The 15,636-nt window shown below is 38.6% G+C and overlaps 3 protein-coding genes and 1 non-coding gene across 5 annotated transcripts; 2 read left to right on the top strand and 2 right to left on the bottom strand.

Moving 5' to 3' along the window:
- Positions 1-204: 204 nt before the first annotated feature.
- On the bottom strand, positions 205-5,856 carry LOC110758868 (carbon-nitrogen hydrolase family protein). Its single transcript, XM_021960819.2, has 13 exons — positions 5,481-5,856; positions 5,000-5,305; positions 4,243-4,466; positions 3,911-4,014; positions 3,573-3,707; positions 3,098-3,266; positions 2,503-2,638; positions 1,994-2,132; positions 1,656-1,832; positions 1,357-1,524; positions 1,117-1,212; positions 797-925; positions 205-702 (listed from the first exon to the last, which is right to left on the bottom strand). Exons 1-13 carry the CDS (start codon positions 5,672-5,674, stop codon positions 478-480), a joined length of 2,202 nt encoding a protein of 733 aa, XP_021816511.1. The 5' UTR covers positions 5,675-5,856; the 3' UTR covers positions 205-477.
- Positions 5,857-6,540: 684 nt separating this feature from the next.
- On the top strand, positions 6,541-13,905 carry ABCF3 (general control non-repressible 3). Of its 2 annotated transcripts, XM_021960818.2 has the most exons (18): positions 6,542-6,906; positions 7,313-7,528; positions 7,785-7,974; positions 8,169-8,377; positions 8,517-8,663; positions 10,352-10,480; positions 10,577-10,678; positions 10,801-10,947; positions 11,367-11,429; positions 11,516-11,562; positions 11,664-11,723; positions 11,856-11,938; positions 12,040-12,134; positions 12,394-12,480; positions 13,007-13,094; positions 13,224-13,309; positions 13,429-13,491; positions 13,599-13,905. In XM_021960818.2, exons 1-18 carry the CDS (start codon positions 6,706-6,708, stop codon positions 13,719-13,721), a joined length of 2,136 nt encoding a protein of 711 aa, XP_021816510.1. In that variant the 5' UTR covers positions 6,542-6,705; the 3' UTR covers positions 13,722-13,905. The 2 variants fall into 2 exon arrangements, with proteins under 2 accessions (XP_021816509.1, XP_021816510.1); XM_021960817.2 differs by having other exon boundaries at positions 6,541-6,906; positions 10,352-10,678.
- Positions 13,906-14,521: 616 nt separating this feature from the next.
- Positions 14,522-14,592, bottom strand: TRNAG-CCC (transfer RNA glycine (anticodon CCC)). The gene has a single exon. It is a non-coding gene; the product is annotated as a tRNA-Gly (tRNA).
- Positions 14,593-15,137: 545 nt separating this feature from the next.
- On the top strand, positions 15,138-15,614 carry LOC148294540 (uncharacterized). The gene has a single exon (XM_088253378.1). The coding sequence runs from the start codon at positions 15,192-15,194 to the stop codon at positions 15,420-15,422; it is 231 nt and encodes a 76-aa protein (XP_088109504.1). The 5' UTR covers positions 15,138-15,191; the 3' UTR covers positions 15,423-15,614.
- Positions 15,615-15,636: the final 22 nt, after the last annotated feature.

The following is a 15,636-nucleotide window of genomic DNA, read 5'->3' on the forward strand; positions in this document are numbered from 1 at the left end:
AATACATGGATTGGTTGTTTATTAATTTCTAACCAAAGTTTTCCATATTTTCTATTATCGATCAAACCTTTAATTTCTAGTGGATTCAGTGATTAGAAATTAGTGACTCAGACTTGGAAGTGCTTTGGTTGTATTGTACAGGTGGCAAACATAATTGAAGTTTAATAACTTTGGCTGCACTTGCACTGCCTTGAGCTCGAGCCATGCGATAAAATTTGTGTGATCTTGTTGCAGTCTAAATGTATAATAGCTATAAACATATATAATATGTCTCTTCTCTTGTAGCACGGTACGTAATAACATATATATATGTACAGACCAGTCAGTCACCAGACTTATTGGAGAGAAAATGAACATGTGATCCCTTGACGGAAAAACATGCACATTGGAAAAAATAGGCATCCTTGCGATCAATAGCTTATCTATTTTCTTTCAATGACGAAGGAAAAAAATAAAATGAAAGAGAGAAAGAAAACCCTAGAGTCCAACATTTGGATTGCCTGAGCCTGCTGCCACAACTCCCATCCCACCTCCACCTTGTGAAGCATCACGCAACTTGTCTAGCTCACTTGATTCTCCTAAATGAACCCTGTCACCATCTAACTCATGCACAAGATCATCAATCTTTCGAAACTGGTATGGCCATGTAGCATTGTATAAAAACTGGCGAAGGTCGAACCGATTATCCTCTGGTGAATAACTCTGCATGAAGTTAACAAAATGAGATACAGAAAGAAGCTTCATAGCACCGACATTCTAGTCTGCACTTAGTTTCTTAAGGTCAGCATATTCATACCTCGGCGTGATACGAAGGTGTTAATACGGTCATTTTGTGTCGATTAATGGAGTAGTACTTGAAAAAGTGCTTCACTTTGTCAGCCACCTCTTGTGGAGTCAATTTTGCACCCCATCTGTAGCAGAGGTTCTGTAACCAGGAAATCGGAACCGAGTTAGAGAACTGCAAAAGATTCCCACCACTTTATAGAATTGATAATGCAACAAGTAAATCTGTCTTCTGAGAACTGATCCTGGAAATGAGCACACGCCAAAACTTTCTACTTCTGTGGTCTCCGTAAAAGCCATTATGAAAGAATAAAGTTAAGGCATTAGACAAACCTTGAACATAGATATGGGACCACAGCGGAAAATTTTCCGCAGCCTTCCATAGACTGAGAGTTCCTCATATGTCATTCCCATGTCCACTTCATCCAGCTGTTTTACAAAGAATGAACTATCAGATTCACCTATCTCGTTTGGATAGGACAGGAGCATAAAGCATTTTCTGTGGGTTTTCCCCGAATAAAGTTTCCTGCAAAAAGTTATACAGTTGAAGAAAAATTACTGAACCGTTGTTACCTGACTATAATCAGAACGTATAGGCTCTAGTTCAGCAGTGGGTGGAGCTGCTTCAATTTCTGCCAAGGACGCGTAACCAAGATGTGTGGCAGCCCATCGCAAAAATGTCCGAAGGTCCTGCTTACTAATGCTTCCGATAGGATTTATATCTGCTGAGCTGCAGTCATACTGTGCAGGAAAAGCAAAAAGAGCACTTACATATAAACTAGCAGGCAGGTCAAGTTTATTAAGATAAGAGAAAGTGCCCACAAGAAATACCATTTATTACCGATACACCACAAGTAAAAATAATGCAGTACCTTGGTGAGGTAACCACGCAATGCTTCGTCCACATTGGAGCTACCCAAAACAAGATAAAACCCAGGTTTATTATGAACCCAAGGTAGGAGTGACGCAAACATAAAAGCCAGCACCATTCTTATTCGAGCTTGAATGTTTTGCAAACCTAAGTTCTCGCTATTAGATCCTCCATCTACCTATCAAAATAAAACGATGTTGAAGAATCAATTTAAAGCACAATTATTAAGTTTCTAATGTATTATGGTCATATCCCAATGACCACAATCCATACAGACATACATACACACATGAGGAGGAGGAGGAGGGAGGGGAGAATTTGAAGTCAGACAATATTTACTTTGTATTGTGGTTGTTTTCCTGTTACAGTTTGAAACAACGACAGAAGTGCGGAAATGACACCATCTATGGACACGTCAAGATGCCATGCTCCAATTTCATCTGCTAGAACTTTTGCCCTTGACTTTGTCGCTTCAGAGCTGCAAGGAACAAACCCCTTTACTGGACTACTATAATATCATATTATGAGCACGTATCTGCAGGATATTGGGATAATAAAATCTACTGCAAGTCTACAAATGGAAACTTTATTAATTTGTTAATAATTGGTTCTCATGTGCTTTTAAAATCTAAAAAACCTTTTCCTGGATTATTAATTGATGAATTATGGTGCCTTCCCCAATTTAGTGCATTTTAGACCTTTACTTTTATACAGAAACTGTGATGATTTCAGATGAATTGCTGACATTAGATATGCACAGCAAAGCACAAATTACCTTGATTAGAAACCACAAAAGGAGTTGCGTAAAGGACATTGACATTAATTGTTGTTTGTGTAAATGGGCTCACCTGTTTTCAGATCCCATGAAAACAGTATAAAATATGCGTTTTGCGAATTCTCTGCTGTCAGTAGGATACTGGCCATCCTTGTATTGTCCAATCCGTATCGCATCAGCTTTGACTTGTTCATCCCCATTTGCAATTTCTGCATGTAAGAGTCCATCATAAATGAATGATATATATTCAGAGGATGATTTTTATATGGTTCCCAGTAAGATACAAGAGATCTTTTTTCTGCCTCTACTGCACCCTGATTACTTACACAAGTTCAAAGGAGAGACTAACTGATACCTCTATGCTCACTCTCCTAACCTGAAACACTGGTTAGCTAAGTTTATGACTAAGTTGTGAGCTAAGGCTGCTCAGATTAAGTTGAAAACATTATAATTCTAAGTGTGGCATATGTAATTTCTACGTTAGTATAATTCGCAAGGCCAAGGTATACATCCAGTTCTTATGATAAACCTGTAAGAAATGGTTACGGACCCCATCCACCCATCCAGAAATAAGTGGTCCTTCTACATGAAATGCATCATGCGACCGAAAAGTCAATCACATAAAAAATAAAATCATAGTACCCGACTATAGGCTTAAGAAAACTAACCTTTTACGACAAGCTGGCACATGCAACCAACTATAGCTGCTACAGAGGAGCTATCTGCTCCTCCAGAAAGGGGAAGCAGAAAACCAGAAGCTCCACTTCTTCTTAAATAGTCCCATAACCAGCAACCAGGACCAAAGGCTATTTCCTCCTCAGGAGAGTGATACTTAATCTGCAGATCATAAATTATATTCATTTATAAATGTGAATGTTTGATTAATTAAAGCAATGTTTGATAAATAATGTCAAAAGGACAAGGCTTATCCACATAACTGGAAACTCCACCAAAGAAAGCATGTTAAAGCATATCACTTTTGTTATATTGTAAGATAAGGTCTGAAACACACAGAGATGTAAAACAGAAATATTTGTAGGCAATCTATTGATGAAGACTGGCAAGCCAAAGGCTTTTCTTCAACTTTTTAAAAAAACACTATCCCAACTACTTGAGTTGGTTTTTGCTAGAACTGGATCTAACCTTTAGCGGACTAGAAAGGCACATTTTCAGATTAAAAGACTGACAAAGGTTGTATCGCGCCTCCACAAAAGGAACCCTGGTTTTGCAGCTTGCTTGCTCTTGGAAGCTACTTATTGATCCTCTAAGACTAGCAACCTGCCATTATGCCAGAAGCAAAAGTAGTAAAGTAACAAATTATAGTTGTAAGAAATTCAAGGAATCTGTACTAGTAGAAGTAAACTACACTCAAAGAAATGAACCAAATATTTGTTATTTTGTCGTATAAAAGTCATTGCAATTTAATGTAGCGTCTAAATGAAACATGCAGACACATACAAGCAGTGAAAAGAATCGCATACCGCTTCTAAATCAATTTGGGCAATTACAACCTCAACATCCTTCAGCGAAAATTGTGAGCCTTGCGCGACTAGATCTCCATTTACAACGACAGAAGCGCAACCATCTGCGACAAATTACTCATAGTTCAACAAATAGATGCATTATTCATCACATAACAATAATTAAAGATCAAGTTTTTTATAATACTAAAAGGAGATTCCATAAGAGATAGACCCAAAATACCACCAACGAAACAGTATTTTGCCCTTAACTTAAAATATGCAGCACTGATAAGTATATTATCCTAAGAAAATTTGCACAGAACCACTGAAGAAAAAATAATGTCACGTACCATAGTATAGGCGACCACCATCACACCCCTGCTGATTGCTGTACATGTACACCCCTCCACGAGTGTGAGTAGCACCTATAAAAGCACGAAGACGAATATCAAGCTTTCTTAGTTGGTGATGACTTCCACTTGCATTCATAAACACTTCAACCCCATTCAATGCAAGCTCGGCGTGAGGAGGAATGGGAGCAAAAAGCTCTTCACAAATTTCAGCCGCGACAGCTCTAATAAGGGAACAATGCTTAAGATTTAGAAATGCATAAAATCAGATTAGGAGTGAACTTATTATACAAAAAATGCTAATGCTGACTGCTGAAAAAAGCTCACAACTCCTGCAAATTTTACTTAGGCAGGCATTTGACCCATCTGCATCAGCTATGGGCTTTCCTGAAGCACATTTCAGATAATGCAGAGGTGGGATCAACCAACGACCACCTCTTGTGCACAAAACAAAGTCCTCACAATGTGTTATGATGGCATGATTCTAAAACGTGGACAACTGCAAAGTCCCAACCAAACTTAATAATAATGAATTTTGTGGTTAACTCAATGAATTCCAAGGAACTATAATGAAGACAACTTTCAAGGCAGTTGCGGCACTATCCTCTATATCTAACAGGGATAAAAATTTCTACTATTTCATTCTCACCTAAACAATCCTACGTTTCAGTGTACGGATGGAACTACAAAAGCAACAAGTGATACATGGAGTCTAAACCTGACTAACAACAATAGAGCTAATAACATTGGCACTTACGTGTCCAGAAACTGAATGTACCCATAACCAAAAGGCACTGAATCCTGTGACAAAGCCTCTGAAATTTCCTTTGGCAACTGAAAGTTCACAAGTTGGTCTCTTTGTTTCCATGCTGTAAACCAACGAAGCTCCCTGTAATTTCCATCATTCGCAAGCCACATCTTTGGGCGTATCATGATAATCTTTCTGTTCATACAAAGAATTTGACAATTGTAACGCTCTGACCCTTTGATCACAGGCATGCCAAAGCTGCATAATATACCATCAGTCCAATCCCCAACTAAGAGCTCTTTCAAGCATTCCCATCTGCAAAAATCACATTTCTCAATCACCATAAGGGATTACCATTAACAATAACTTAAAAATCATCATGGTTAGTTAATTGTTTTAATAAAGTCCAAGTTGGTTTTAATGTAGCTTTTTATTTTTTCTTTTCAAAACTTCAACTTTGAAAAAATGGTTTAAAATCCAAAGAGCTTACGCATGATTAACAGTATCGAGCTCGAGGAAATGGTCTTCACAGCCATAACCAGTAATCTCAAGCTCAGGACCAAGCCGAATCACAGCCCCAGCCTCTTTAGCCTTAGCTATCGACTCTTTGATGTTCTTCAAATTGCAATCGAAGTCCATAGCCCATTGGTTCAAATTACACGTCGCAGTCTTCAGCAGCCTCATCTCCAACACTTCAGTTTCAGCGAATTCTAGGTTTTTGAATTGCCTTTCTTAGCTGAGAAAGAACCAGAGAGCTTCGATTGCAAGCGTCGCCGATGTGAGCAATGGAGCAGAGACTGACAATTCGTAGCCTTGCGTTTGGAATCTTGGAAATTTTATTTTGTTGCTTGGGAGCTATTTATTCTGTTGCTCGGGAGCTAGGCTCCTGGACCCTTGGACGGGTCAACCCGGTCAAGTTCTTCCGGTTTTGACACGTTTGAAGGGCTCGGGCTTTGAAACTGATGTGGAATTTTCACAAGTTGGACTCGTGTCCAAGGGTGCATAGAACCTTTTGAATTATTCACTAATGTCAATAATACGTTAATAAAACAAACAAATTCATATCAGAGTTGAAAACACTTCTCGTTTCTTAAGCTTAATTGTTACGGTGCTCCTTGGATTGTTGATCAAATCCTACATTGTTCATAACTCATTTAATGTGTCACTTTCTCTCTTAACATCAAATTCATATCAAATTTTGTTAAAATTGATAATGTGACATGGTTACATTGGTAAATTCGTCGACACTGACCAATTTTCCACCCATCTATTTTGGTGATGTGCCATTGTGGAGCCCAAATGGGACGCACTAGATATTAAGTCCATGTGTGCCAAAAAAATACTTTTGCGCTAAAAATGCTTCATGACAACCAAATATAACGTTTGGCATAAAAACTCATTAGTGCTTTCGTGCTTTTTGTAGAAGCACGTGCTTTTTTAGGAATCAATTTCAAATACTTCTTGGAATTTGGGTACCCATGGCCCGAAGAAATGGGCTGGGCTCACACCCGCCATTTTTTCATGCCTATTAAGATTTGGTTGTTAACAAATGAATATTTGCCCTCTCAACTGAACGCCGTCGTATCAAGCACCCTTCTTTATCAACTGAACGCCGAGCTTTCTATCGTTTTTCTTCAATCTCTGCAAAAACCCTTGCGCAGTGAACGAAACAGAAATCCTGATTTTCGTTTTTGGAATTGAATTTGGTTCGGAGAATGACAGTGGCGAGCTCAGTGGTCCACGAAGTGCTGGGCCGGAGGGCCGAGGACGTAGACCAGCCCATAATCGACTACATCGTTAACGTCCTCGCCGACGAGGACTTCGATTTCGGCGACGATGGAGAAGGTGCTTTCGACGCTCTCGGCGAGCTCCTCGTCGGCGCTGGCTGTGTTAGCGACTTCGCTGAATGTCGCTCGGTGAGTCTGCGATTTTTTCCTTTCCCTTGAGTTGGTCCGTTTGGCTGCAAAGAAAATCTGGAAAGAAAGTAAAACTGGTTTTGGATGAGTAGATTAATGTATTATTTGCTACGCTGAGCTTATAGCATTTGCTTTGAATCTGATTTGATAATTTGAGATACTGGACAGTTGTTATGAATTCCATTTCTTTTCGATGTGTATTCCATGAAACTGAATCCGACGTTGGTTTGTAGAGAAATTGAAGAAAATAAAAAGAGTTTTGGAATTGTAGGCTTTATGTTGTTAGCGACGCTTAGTTGAGATGAGGTTGTTTGTGGACATTGGCAATGCTATTCATTTTGATTCCGTGAATAATGCTTTCTCAATCTGGGTTTGTATTGTTCTTGACGTTAGTTTTTTGCGATAGGTTTGTAGTATAATATCCGAAAAGTTTGGCAAGCATGGGTTGGTTAAAGCTAAACCAACTGTACGGAGCCTTGCAGCACCAGTTAGAATGGATGATGGGATGGATGAGGGGGAAGCTCCAAAGAAGAAGGTTGAGGCGGTTGATGGCCCTTTGTTAACTGAACGTGACCGAGCTAAGATAGAAAGAAGAAAGAGGAAGGATGAGCGCCAAAGAGAGGTAAGGTTTCTGTGTAAGATATGATTATGCCAATGAAGTAGGTAGGAATTTAGTATGTGAGCTGTACTTACCATATCCTACTGCTTATGCGAGGTTTTTTATCATCTAGGGGTACAATATTATTGGGCCATGTTGAGTGTGGGTATAATTGGGTTGAAGTTATATCCGAGCTAGGTTGTTATTGGTGTTGATGATTTATATGGCTGAAAGAGATTTGTTCAGTTTTTTTATAAGTTTTATCTTTTTGATTACACAGCAACAATATCAAATACATTTAGCAGAAATGGAAGCAGTTAGGGCAGGAATGCCTGTTGTATCTGTAAATCATGAAAGCATTGGTGGGCCAAATGTCAAGGATATCCGTCTGGAGAACTTCAATGTTTCGGTGGGTGGCCGCGATCTAATTGTGGATGGTTCAGTAACACTTTCTTTTGGAAGGCATTATGGTGAGTTTGCTTTTCATGGATTAAGATGCTCTTGATTTGGTTCTCAAGTTGAGAGGGCCTTTCGTTAGAGTTCCCAATAGTGAGTTTGTGGTACATGGAGTTTCTAATCTCTGAGGTTGTTGAATAATGTTGTAGTTGTAATAATAATTTTCAGTTGGCATTTGACATAATAGATTGTGCCTCAATTCATGCAGGCCTTGTTGGAAGAAATGGTACAGGGAAAACAACATTTCTTAGGCACTTGGCTATGCATGCCATTGATGGCATTCCTAAGAACTTCCAAATATTGCATGTGGAGCAAGAAGTGGTGGGTGATGACACATCAGCCTTGCAATGTGTTCTGAACACTGATGTTGAAAGAACTCAACTTATGGAAGAAGAAGCTCGTCTCCTCACTAAACAGGTTGAATACCATATTGTTTTTAATTAGAGGAGAGTTTAGCTTTTCAGTCTTCATCTATTTTTATACCAAAAAAAAGTTCTTGATGGATTAATGTTTACATGCTCCTTTCTTGTGCTAAATAAATTATTATAACGTGAAGAGAGAACTGGAGTTTGAGGAAACAACAGAAACGAGCGATGGGGCAATTGACAAAGATGCTATTGGACGGAGGCTTCAGGAGATATACAAAAGGCTTGAGTTCATTGATGCTGATTCCGCAGAGTCACGTGCAGCTTCCATTCTTGCGGTCAGTACTCCATTCATTTCTGCAACAATCATCTAAGGGCATGTTTGGTAGGGCTCACTAGATAGGACTGTCCTATATTGTACCTGAAACCCATGTTTGGTTTGAAAGGGGACTAATTTAAATGGGATTGTAGAGCCCAACAGTAAACAAAAAGCCTCACTAGCTCTTCCAATTTAGTGAGCCTCAAAATCGGTTCGCAAAATAGCGATGTCGCTAAACAGAGAACGCGAGTCCGACAATAACCAGCTTCTTCTTCTTCACCTAGAACTATAACCACCACAGACCCAGCCAAACCACCAGAATCACCACAGACCATCGTCAAACCCAGTCACTCGAACCAACCACCACCAATTCAAACTCAGTCACTCGAATCAACCACCATCAATTCAAACCCAATCACTCGAATCAACCACCACCAATTCAAACCCACTGGAACCACAACCCAATTGAACCCAAATTCAACAACCACTGTCAAACCCAATTGAACCTTCCAAGAAATCATCCACCATGATCAAGAAAACTGCAAGGGAGACACCATTAACGGAGATGTGGGCTTTCTTGTATGAGACTGAGAGAAGGAAGTCATGAATTCCCAGTCTTGAAGTGGTTTGACAAAAATTCTAAAAACTAATTGGTACCCATTAAAGGATTCTTCCGGTAAATGACATAGAAGCCATCAAGTTGAACTTATGGAATAAATAGCTGGTATTGAATTTTCATCCTCTGTCTCTCTCTCTTTCTACTCTTTTTCTCAACCTAAAATCCTTGACCACTCTCTCTTTCTCTCTCAGTAAAGGTTACAGCTTTCAATTTAGACAGTTTGATTAAGAAGGAAGGAAGAAGAAGAGAGGAAGAAAGGAAAAAAAAAAAAGGGGATGGCCTGGGAAGGAAGAAGAAGAGAGGAAGAAAGGAAGAAAAGTAAATAAATAAATAAAAAAGAGAGAAAGAAACGGGCTGGGAAGGAGAGGAAGAAGAAAAGGAGAAAAAAGAGAAGAAAAAAAAAAAGAAGAAGAAGAGATAAGATAGTTTTAGCAATCTTTAATTAAAATTAAATATTAGAATTTTATTTTTTTAATTAAAATTAAATATTAAAATAATTATTTTTTAGTCCGACACAACACCAAACATAGGTCTTCACTATTTTTACAATCCAGCTTCTTAGTCCGACGCAGCACCAAACGTAGGTCAGGACTTAATCCAGCTTAGGCCAATCCAAGTTAATCCGAGACAGTCCTAGGATTTAGTCCAGTCCATGACAGTCCGCCGTGCCAAACGACCCCTAAGTCTCTACATGAATTAAGCTTGGTTTTTGACATGTAAATTTATGATGTTTAGGGCTGGCTTCAACTCTCCAAAAATTAGAATAAATAGTAACAGAAAGAAATGGGGTAAGAAGTTGAAAATGCAATCTTATTCTAGGTTGAATTTCTTTGCTGTTATGCTGAACCTATCAATAATGGTATAAATCACCGAGCCACCAATACTAATAAATGAAACAGAAAATCCTACCTGCTGGCAGTTAACCATGCCATTCAGGTACATTTGGATGGGTTGCTCTGGATGTGTGCATGTGTGATGCAATGAATTTCTTCGAAGTTGAGAAAGGAAGTTGTGCCTTTACCTACACTGTTGCTTGTCAGCTGGTTCATTTTTCTGAATTGCTATCCTACTGACCTGGAATTTTACAGGGTCTTAGTTTCTCTCCGGAGATGCAGCGAAAAGCCACTAAAGCATTTTCTGGAGGATGGAGAATGCGAATAGCTCTTGCTCGTGCCCTGTTTATAGAGCCTGATTTGTTACTACTTGATGAACCCACGGTCTGTTGTTCATATACCCCTTTAGGCTTTTTATATTATTCTGTGTGCCTGGTTTTCATTTTTCCGCCTCATGTGTATCCTTTTTTCTTTTTCCAGAACCATCTTGATCTTCATGCTGTCCTCTGGCTGGAGACTTACCTGGTGAAGTGGCCGAAAACATGTATAGTTGTTTCTCATGCTAGGGAATTCTTGAACACGGTAACTTGCTTATGTGCTTTAGTTTCTCATTTGGCCATATCAACAACAGTATTAATGAGTATAGTTTATGTAACACGTGCACTATCCTTTAGTATACCTCATTCTTTGCTCTGTTTTTTCAGGTGGTCACTGATATCCTTCATCTTCATGGGCAAAAATTAAATGCCTACAAGGGGAACTATGATATATATGAGAGGACACGAATTGAACTGGTCAAGAACCAACAGAAAGCTTTTGAGTCCAACGAGCGTTCAAGAGCACACATGCAGGTTTTTCATCTTACCGTAATGAAAAAATTGATGCTATTATTCTTGTTCTTATTTTCTTGATGTCTACAGCAGTTCAACTTAATTCTGCTGACCTCCCATATTACTTTTTTGTTTTTTTGTCTCCTTATTGCTTTGGCAAAGGTTGTTAGCCTTTGTTTGCTTCTACCAGTAATTACTAATTTGATTTTCCTAGTCAACTTCATTTTTAGATAAATGCACATATTTTCTCTTTTTATTTTCAAATTTTCTGCATGTAGCTTTCTGTTTAAATAACAAGGATAGAATCATGTCTTCTATATGTTAAAGTACTCGCTCTTCTTCTTGATCTTCTTTTGTCATCTTGCTCCTCTGTCAATGGCATGTTTTTTGAATTACAGTAACTTGTGTTTGGCATTCACATGTTTTACTCTGATCTGCAGACTTTTATTGATAAGTTCCGTTACAATGCGAAGAGGGCCGCACTTGTTCAATCAAGAATTAAGGTGATCTTTATTGTATTTTTGCATGTTCCCGAAACCATTTCTAACGACTGTAATATAACTAATATTCCTTCTTTACTTTGATTTAGGCATTGGACCGGTTGGGACATGTGGACGAGATTGTAAATGACCCTGAGTATGCACCGATTTGTTTTTGTGGCTTATATGGATAGGAGCTTCTAGAAACATTTCTGCTTTTTCTTTCTATCTTTATAAACTCTGGCCTTTCATGTGCAGCTATAAATTTGAGTTCCCAACTCCGGACGACAGACCTGGTCCTCCTATAATAAGTTTCAGGTCAGCTCCCTTTTTGGGTTTTGCAAGTCACCTGAGATCCTTTGTTTGTGTTCTTTTCTATTTTCAAGTTTATTCTGTTTTCATTACTTAGATCAAGCGCTTATGGGATCTTTCTGATGTATGTGTTTGCAGTGATGCATCATTTGGTTATCCTGGGGGGCCCATTTTGTTTAAGAATTTAAATTTTGGAATTGACCTTGACAGCCGCATAGCAAGTAAGTATGCTAGTTTAATCTTTTTCTATTTGAAAAGGATCTATACTTGATGGTTTACTTATGATTCACCTTGTATATGTGGTGTCAAAATTGTTATGCAGTGGTTGGGCCAAATGGCATTGGTAAATCAACAATACTCAAGCTAATTGCGGGGGAGCTACAACCAATCTCTGGGACAGTTTTCCGTTCGGCTAAGGTATCTTGCATATTTCGCGGGATTACCTATACTGGATAACAATTTCAAATTGATAGATTTCAGATTTTAGCTAACATCTCACTGTCCACCAAGTTAATTTGTTTATAGTTATCATTATTTATTTATGCAAATACTTGTTTTCTGCGTTATGTGCCTTGTGTTAGAACGCAAAGTAACTGGTATTTGGCCTTTGTATCTCCTTGCAAAGTTGGAGTTACTTTATATGCTTGAATCTCAAGGGGGACTTATATTTCTACAGGTTCGGATTGCTGTGTTCAGTCAGCACCATGTTGACGGGCTAGATTTATCTTCTAATCCCCTTTTGTATATGATGCGATGCTACCCAGTGAGTCCTTGCTATTACCTTCTTCTTTTTTTCCTTTATATGTTATATTTATCTTTTCATGTTTTGAAGGGTGGTATCTGTGAGTTGCTTTTGAAGTTCTTTATGTATACATGAGAATCCAGGGTAGGATCCTGCAATCAAACCCCTCTGAATCTATTTCCATAACCGGGTTAGGATAATTTTGCTTTAAAACTAGAATATAATCCATGGACCTCATCTACTGATATTTCCAACCTAGACATGATATTTTCCCCCTTTCCTATCTACTACATCATTGAACAAGAGTTGGGAATTGGTACCAAAACTGTTAGTCATTTTGACCACATGAACAAGTTTCCATTGCTAAGTTTAGGTGAAACTGTTGTTCAAGGCCTCAGCCCCCCTAGATGGATAAACCCTTTGTAATTCTTTAATCTCGTTTTGGCAGATAATCTTGTTATTTAGAAGTGCCATGCTTTTCCTATTAAGGGATGCCTTTTTATTGTTCTTTTTTTAAATGTAAAATAATAAAGTATCCTTCTTGCAGGGAGTGCCTGAACAAAAGCTCCGATCTCACTTAGGTTCTTTTGGTGTAACTGGAAATCTTGCACTTCAGCCAATGTACACTTTATCTGGTATTTTCTTTATTCCATATTGTCAATACTTGAAAGATATTAGTTGATTTTCTTGATCTGTATGGATTTTAGCATTATTCTCTAAATGCTTAAATGGGATCTATTTTTTATTGTTGCATCATGTATTAGGTGGTCAAAAGAGCAGAGTTGCTTTTGCCAAGATAACTTTCAAGAAACCACACATAATATTGCTTGATGAGCCCTCCAATCATCTGGTAAGTCATGATCCTTCTCATTATTTTAATATTTTGAAGAACAGTATTCTGGATTTTGAACTTTCTCCACATTGACTGATTGTTGATTTATTCACATTGCAATGGTTGTTGACATGTAGGACTTGGATGCTGTGGAGGCACTAATACAAGGTCTTGTTATCTTCCAAGGAGGCATTCTCATGGTACATTATCCCGATCTCGTCACGATTTTTATTCGCAACAAAAGTTGATTTATCATAGTTAGTTTGTGGTTTGTGCATAACTAGGCGTGTGTTATTATTACTCACAGGTTAGTCACGATGAGCATCTTATCTCTGGAAGTGTGGATGAGCTGTGGGTGGTATCAGAGGGTAGGATAGCACCATTCCATGGCTCTTTTGAGGACTACAAGAAGATACTGCAGTCATCTTAGATAAAATGTTATGAAAACTCGGAAGAATACACAACTCTGGAGCTTGTGCATGCCGTGGCATGTGAACAATATTTTGATATAGTGCACTTGTATTGTATGTACCCACAAATATGATTCTTTTGTTTTGGTTCTGAAAAGTTGACTCATCTTTTGCTCAGAATAGTAACTTCTGCTTAGAATGAAAGTGGGATTTATTCCAATGGGTTCCCACCACAGTGGTGGTGGATTCCCCCTTCCCCATGGCACCCAGGTTCAAAACCCCAAGGGTTTCTTTCCTCCAATGTAACCAAAAAAAAAAGGTGGATCTTATGCTCATATTTGATTCACTTATACTGTCTGGCTGAATGAGCACTTGGTTAATAGTCCATTAGAATAAAAAAGAAAAGAAAAACCTAGATTGAGCACATGGAGGTTTTAGCCCATGGAAAAGTTATGGTGAAGGTTTCGGTAGTTTTGCCCGCAGAGAGTAAGGAGTTGTTTTGCCTGCAGAGAGTAAGGAGTTTATTTGAGGGTTTAATCCCACCATCAACAAATGTGAGGAAATCAATGGACTTAAAGCATTTTCAATGGTTTGATGATCGGATTGAACTCCTCAACTAAGCTCTTCTCTTTAAACTCCTCATTGTAAATAAATTTTTCACTCTAAACTCGTTGTACAATTTCCCCGCTTGTGCCCTTCAGAAGAATGTTGGGCTTCCACACTTTTTCACATTTTTCAACCCAAAAAATTCAAATTAAAAACTTGTTTCTCATAATCTGACCCAAAAAAAAGGAAACTTATTTCACGGAAATGTAAAAAATGCGCATCCAGGGAATCGAACCCTGGTCAGTACCGTGGGAGGGTACTATGATACCACTACACCAGATGCGCTTGTTGATAGTGTGGACAAACGTTTAAATTTATATCTCATAGCCTTTATATTGTTCATGCTTTCTATTTCTCCTCTCTAGTCATATGATCAAAGAGATACAATGGACCGTATGCTTTTCTCATAAGGGACGAAAAGAGGTAAGAGATTCCAAAGCTCCATGTAGTGGAAAAATAAAAGAACTAGGCACACGCTGTTGAACTTTATTGGACGCGTAATTTTATTAATTACACATATAGATATGAGGGATTTCTGACCATTGATACATGTGAGACTCACAACACATAAACGGTCAAAATTTACCCACATACTATTGTAATTAATTCTATTTACCCATAAAAAATTCTTGTAATTAATTCTAAAAAGAGCATCTCGTGGGTTAGATTGCATGCGTGATTGACCATAACCTTTCATGGTAATTAAATCTAAATGGAGCATGGCCCATAACCAATATAGGCCGTTTAGAAATTAAACTGACACCCATATAGCCCAGGAGTCCATGGCCCACATAATGATGGATATAAAATTCAAACCAAAATCACATCCACCTTCATTTTCAACTTCTGAGAAAGTAAAAAGAAAAGAAAAAAAAAGAAGAAAAATGGAAAACGGGAACAATAGTATCATATCGCGGGAGAAGCTAGACCAGGTGGCGAGCTGGGTAAGCGCCACGGTCTGCACCGCCTTCTTTTCCTCCCTCGAGCGCTTCTCTTGCGTCAACCTCTCCACCACCGACTTCGACGACGAGGACGAGGACGAGGCCACAGACCGCCCTTTCACCCTCACCAATCACAGCGACCGTCCAAACGACGTTGCTGAGCTCCCCGTCTGATCTCCCCCTCTCTGTGTGGTATTGTTGTTACACTAGATCTTGGTTTTATGTGTAATTAGGGTTTATGAAAACAGCTTCTGGTTCCGAATTTTATGCGAGTCTGTCAATGTGTAATGCTTGTCGGTGACGATTGTATTTAGCATTTTTATAGAACATATTGAAATTGTTAAATAATAAAGTTATTTTCTTTAATCCGGAGGTGGTTATTTATGCT

Source organism: Prunus avium, chromosome 5 (assembly GCF_965620075.1).
Source record: "Prunus avium chromosome 5, drPruAviu1.hap1.1, whole genome shotgun sequence".
Lineage (NCBI taxonomy): Eukaryota > Viridiplantae > Streptophyta > Magnoliopsida > Rosales > Rosaceae > Prunus > Prunus avium.

What these genes read in the sequence shown, in the direction of transcription:
- LOC110758868 (XM_021960819.2), bottom strand. Translation starts at nt 5,674, where the DNA reads ATGAGGCTGCTGAAGACTGCGACGTGTAATTTGAACCAATGGGCTATG. An exon ending in TACATTCAGTTTCTGGACAC is followed by an intron (nt 4,467 to 4,999) that starts GTAAGTGCCAAT and finishes TTCCCTTATTAG; the next exon opens with AGCTGTCGCGGCTGAAATTT. An exon ending in TGCGTGGTTACCTCACCAAG is followed by an intron (nt 1,525 to 1,655) that starts GTACTGCATTAT and finishes TTTCCTGCACAG; the next exon opens with TATGACTGCAGCTCAGCAGA.
- ABCF3 (XM_021960817.2), top strand. Translation starts at nt 6,706, where the DNA reads ATGACAGTGGCGAGCTCAGTGGTCCACGAAGTGCTGGGCCGGAGGGCC. An exon ending in TTGTTCAATCAAGAATTAAG is followed by an intron (nt 11,430 to 11,515) that starts GTGATCTTTATT and finishes ACTTTGATTTAG; the next exon opens with GCATTGGACCGGTTGGGACA. An exon ending in GAGATTGTAAATGACCCTGA is followed by an intron (nt 11,563 to 11,663) that starts GTATGCACCGAT and finishes TTTCATGTGCAG; the next exon opens with CTATAAATTTGAGTTCCCAA.
- LOC148294540 (XM_088253378.1), top strand. Translation starts at nt 15,192, where the DNA reads ATGGAAAACGGGAACAATAGTATCATATCGCGGGAGAAGCTAGACCAG.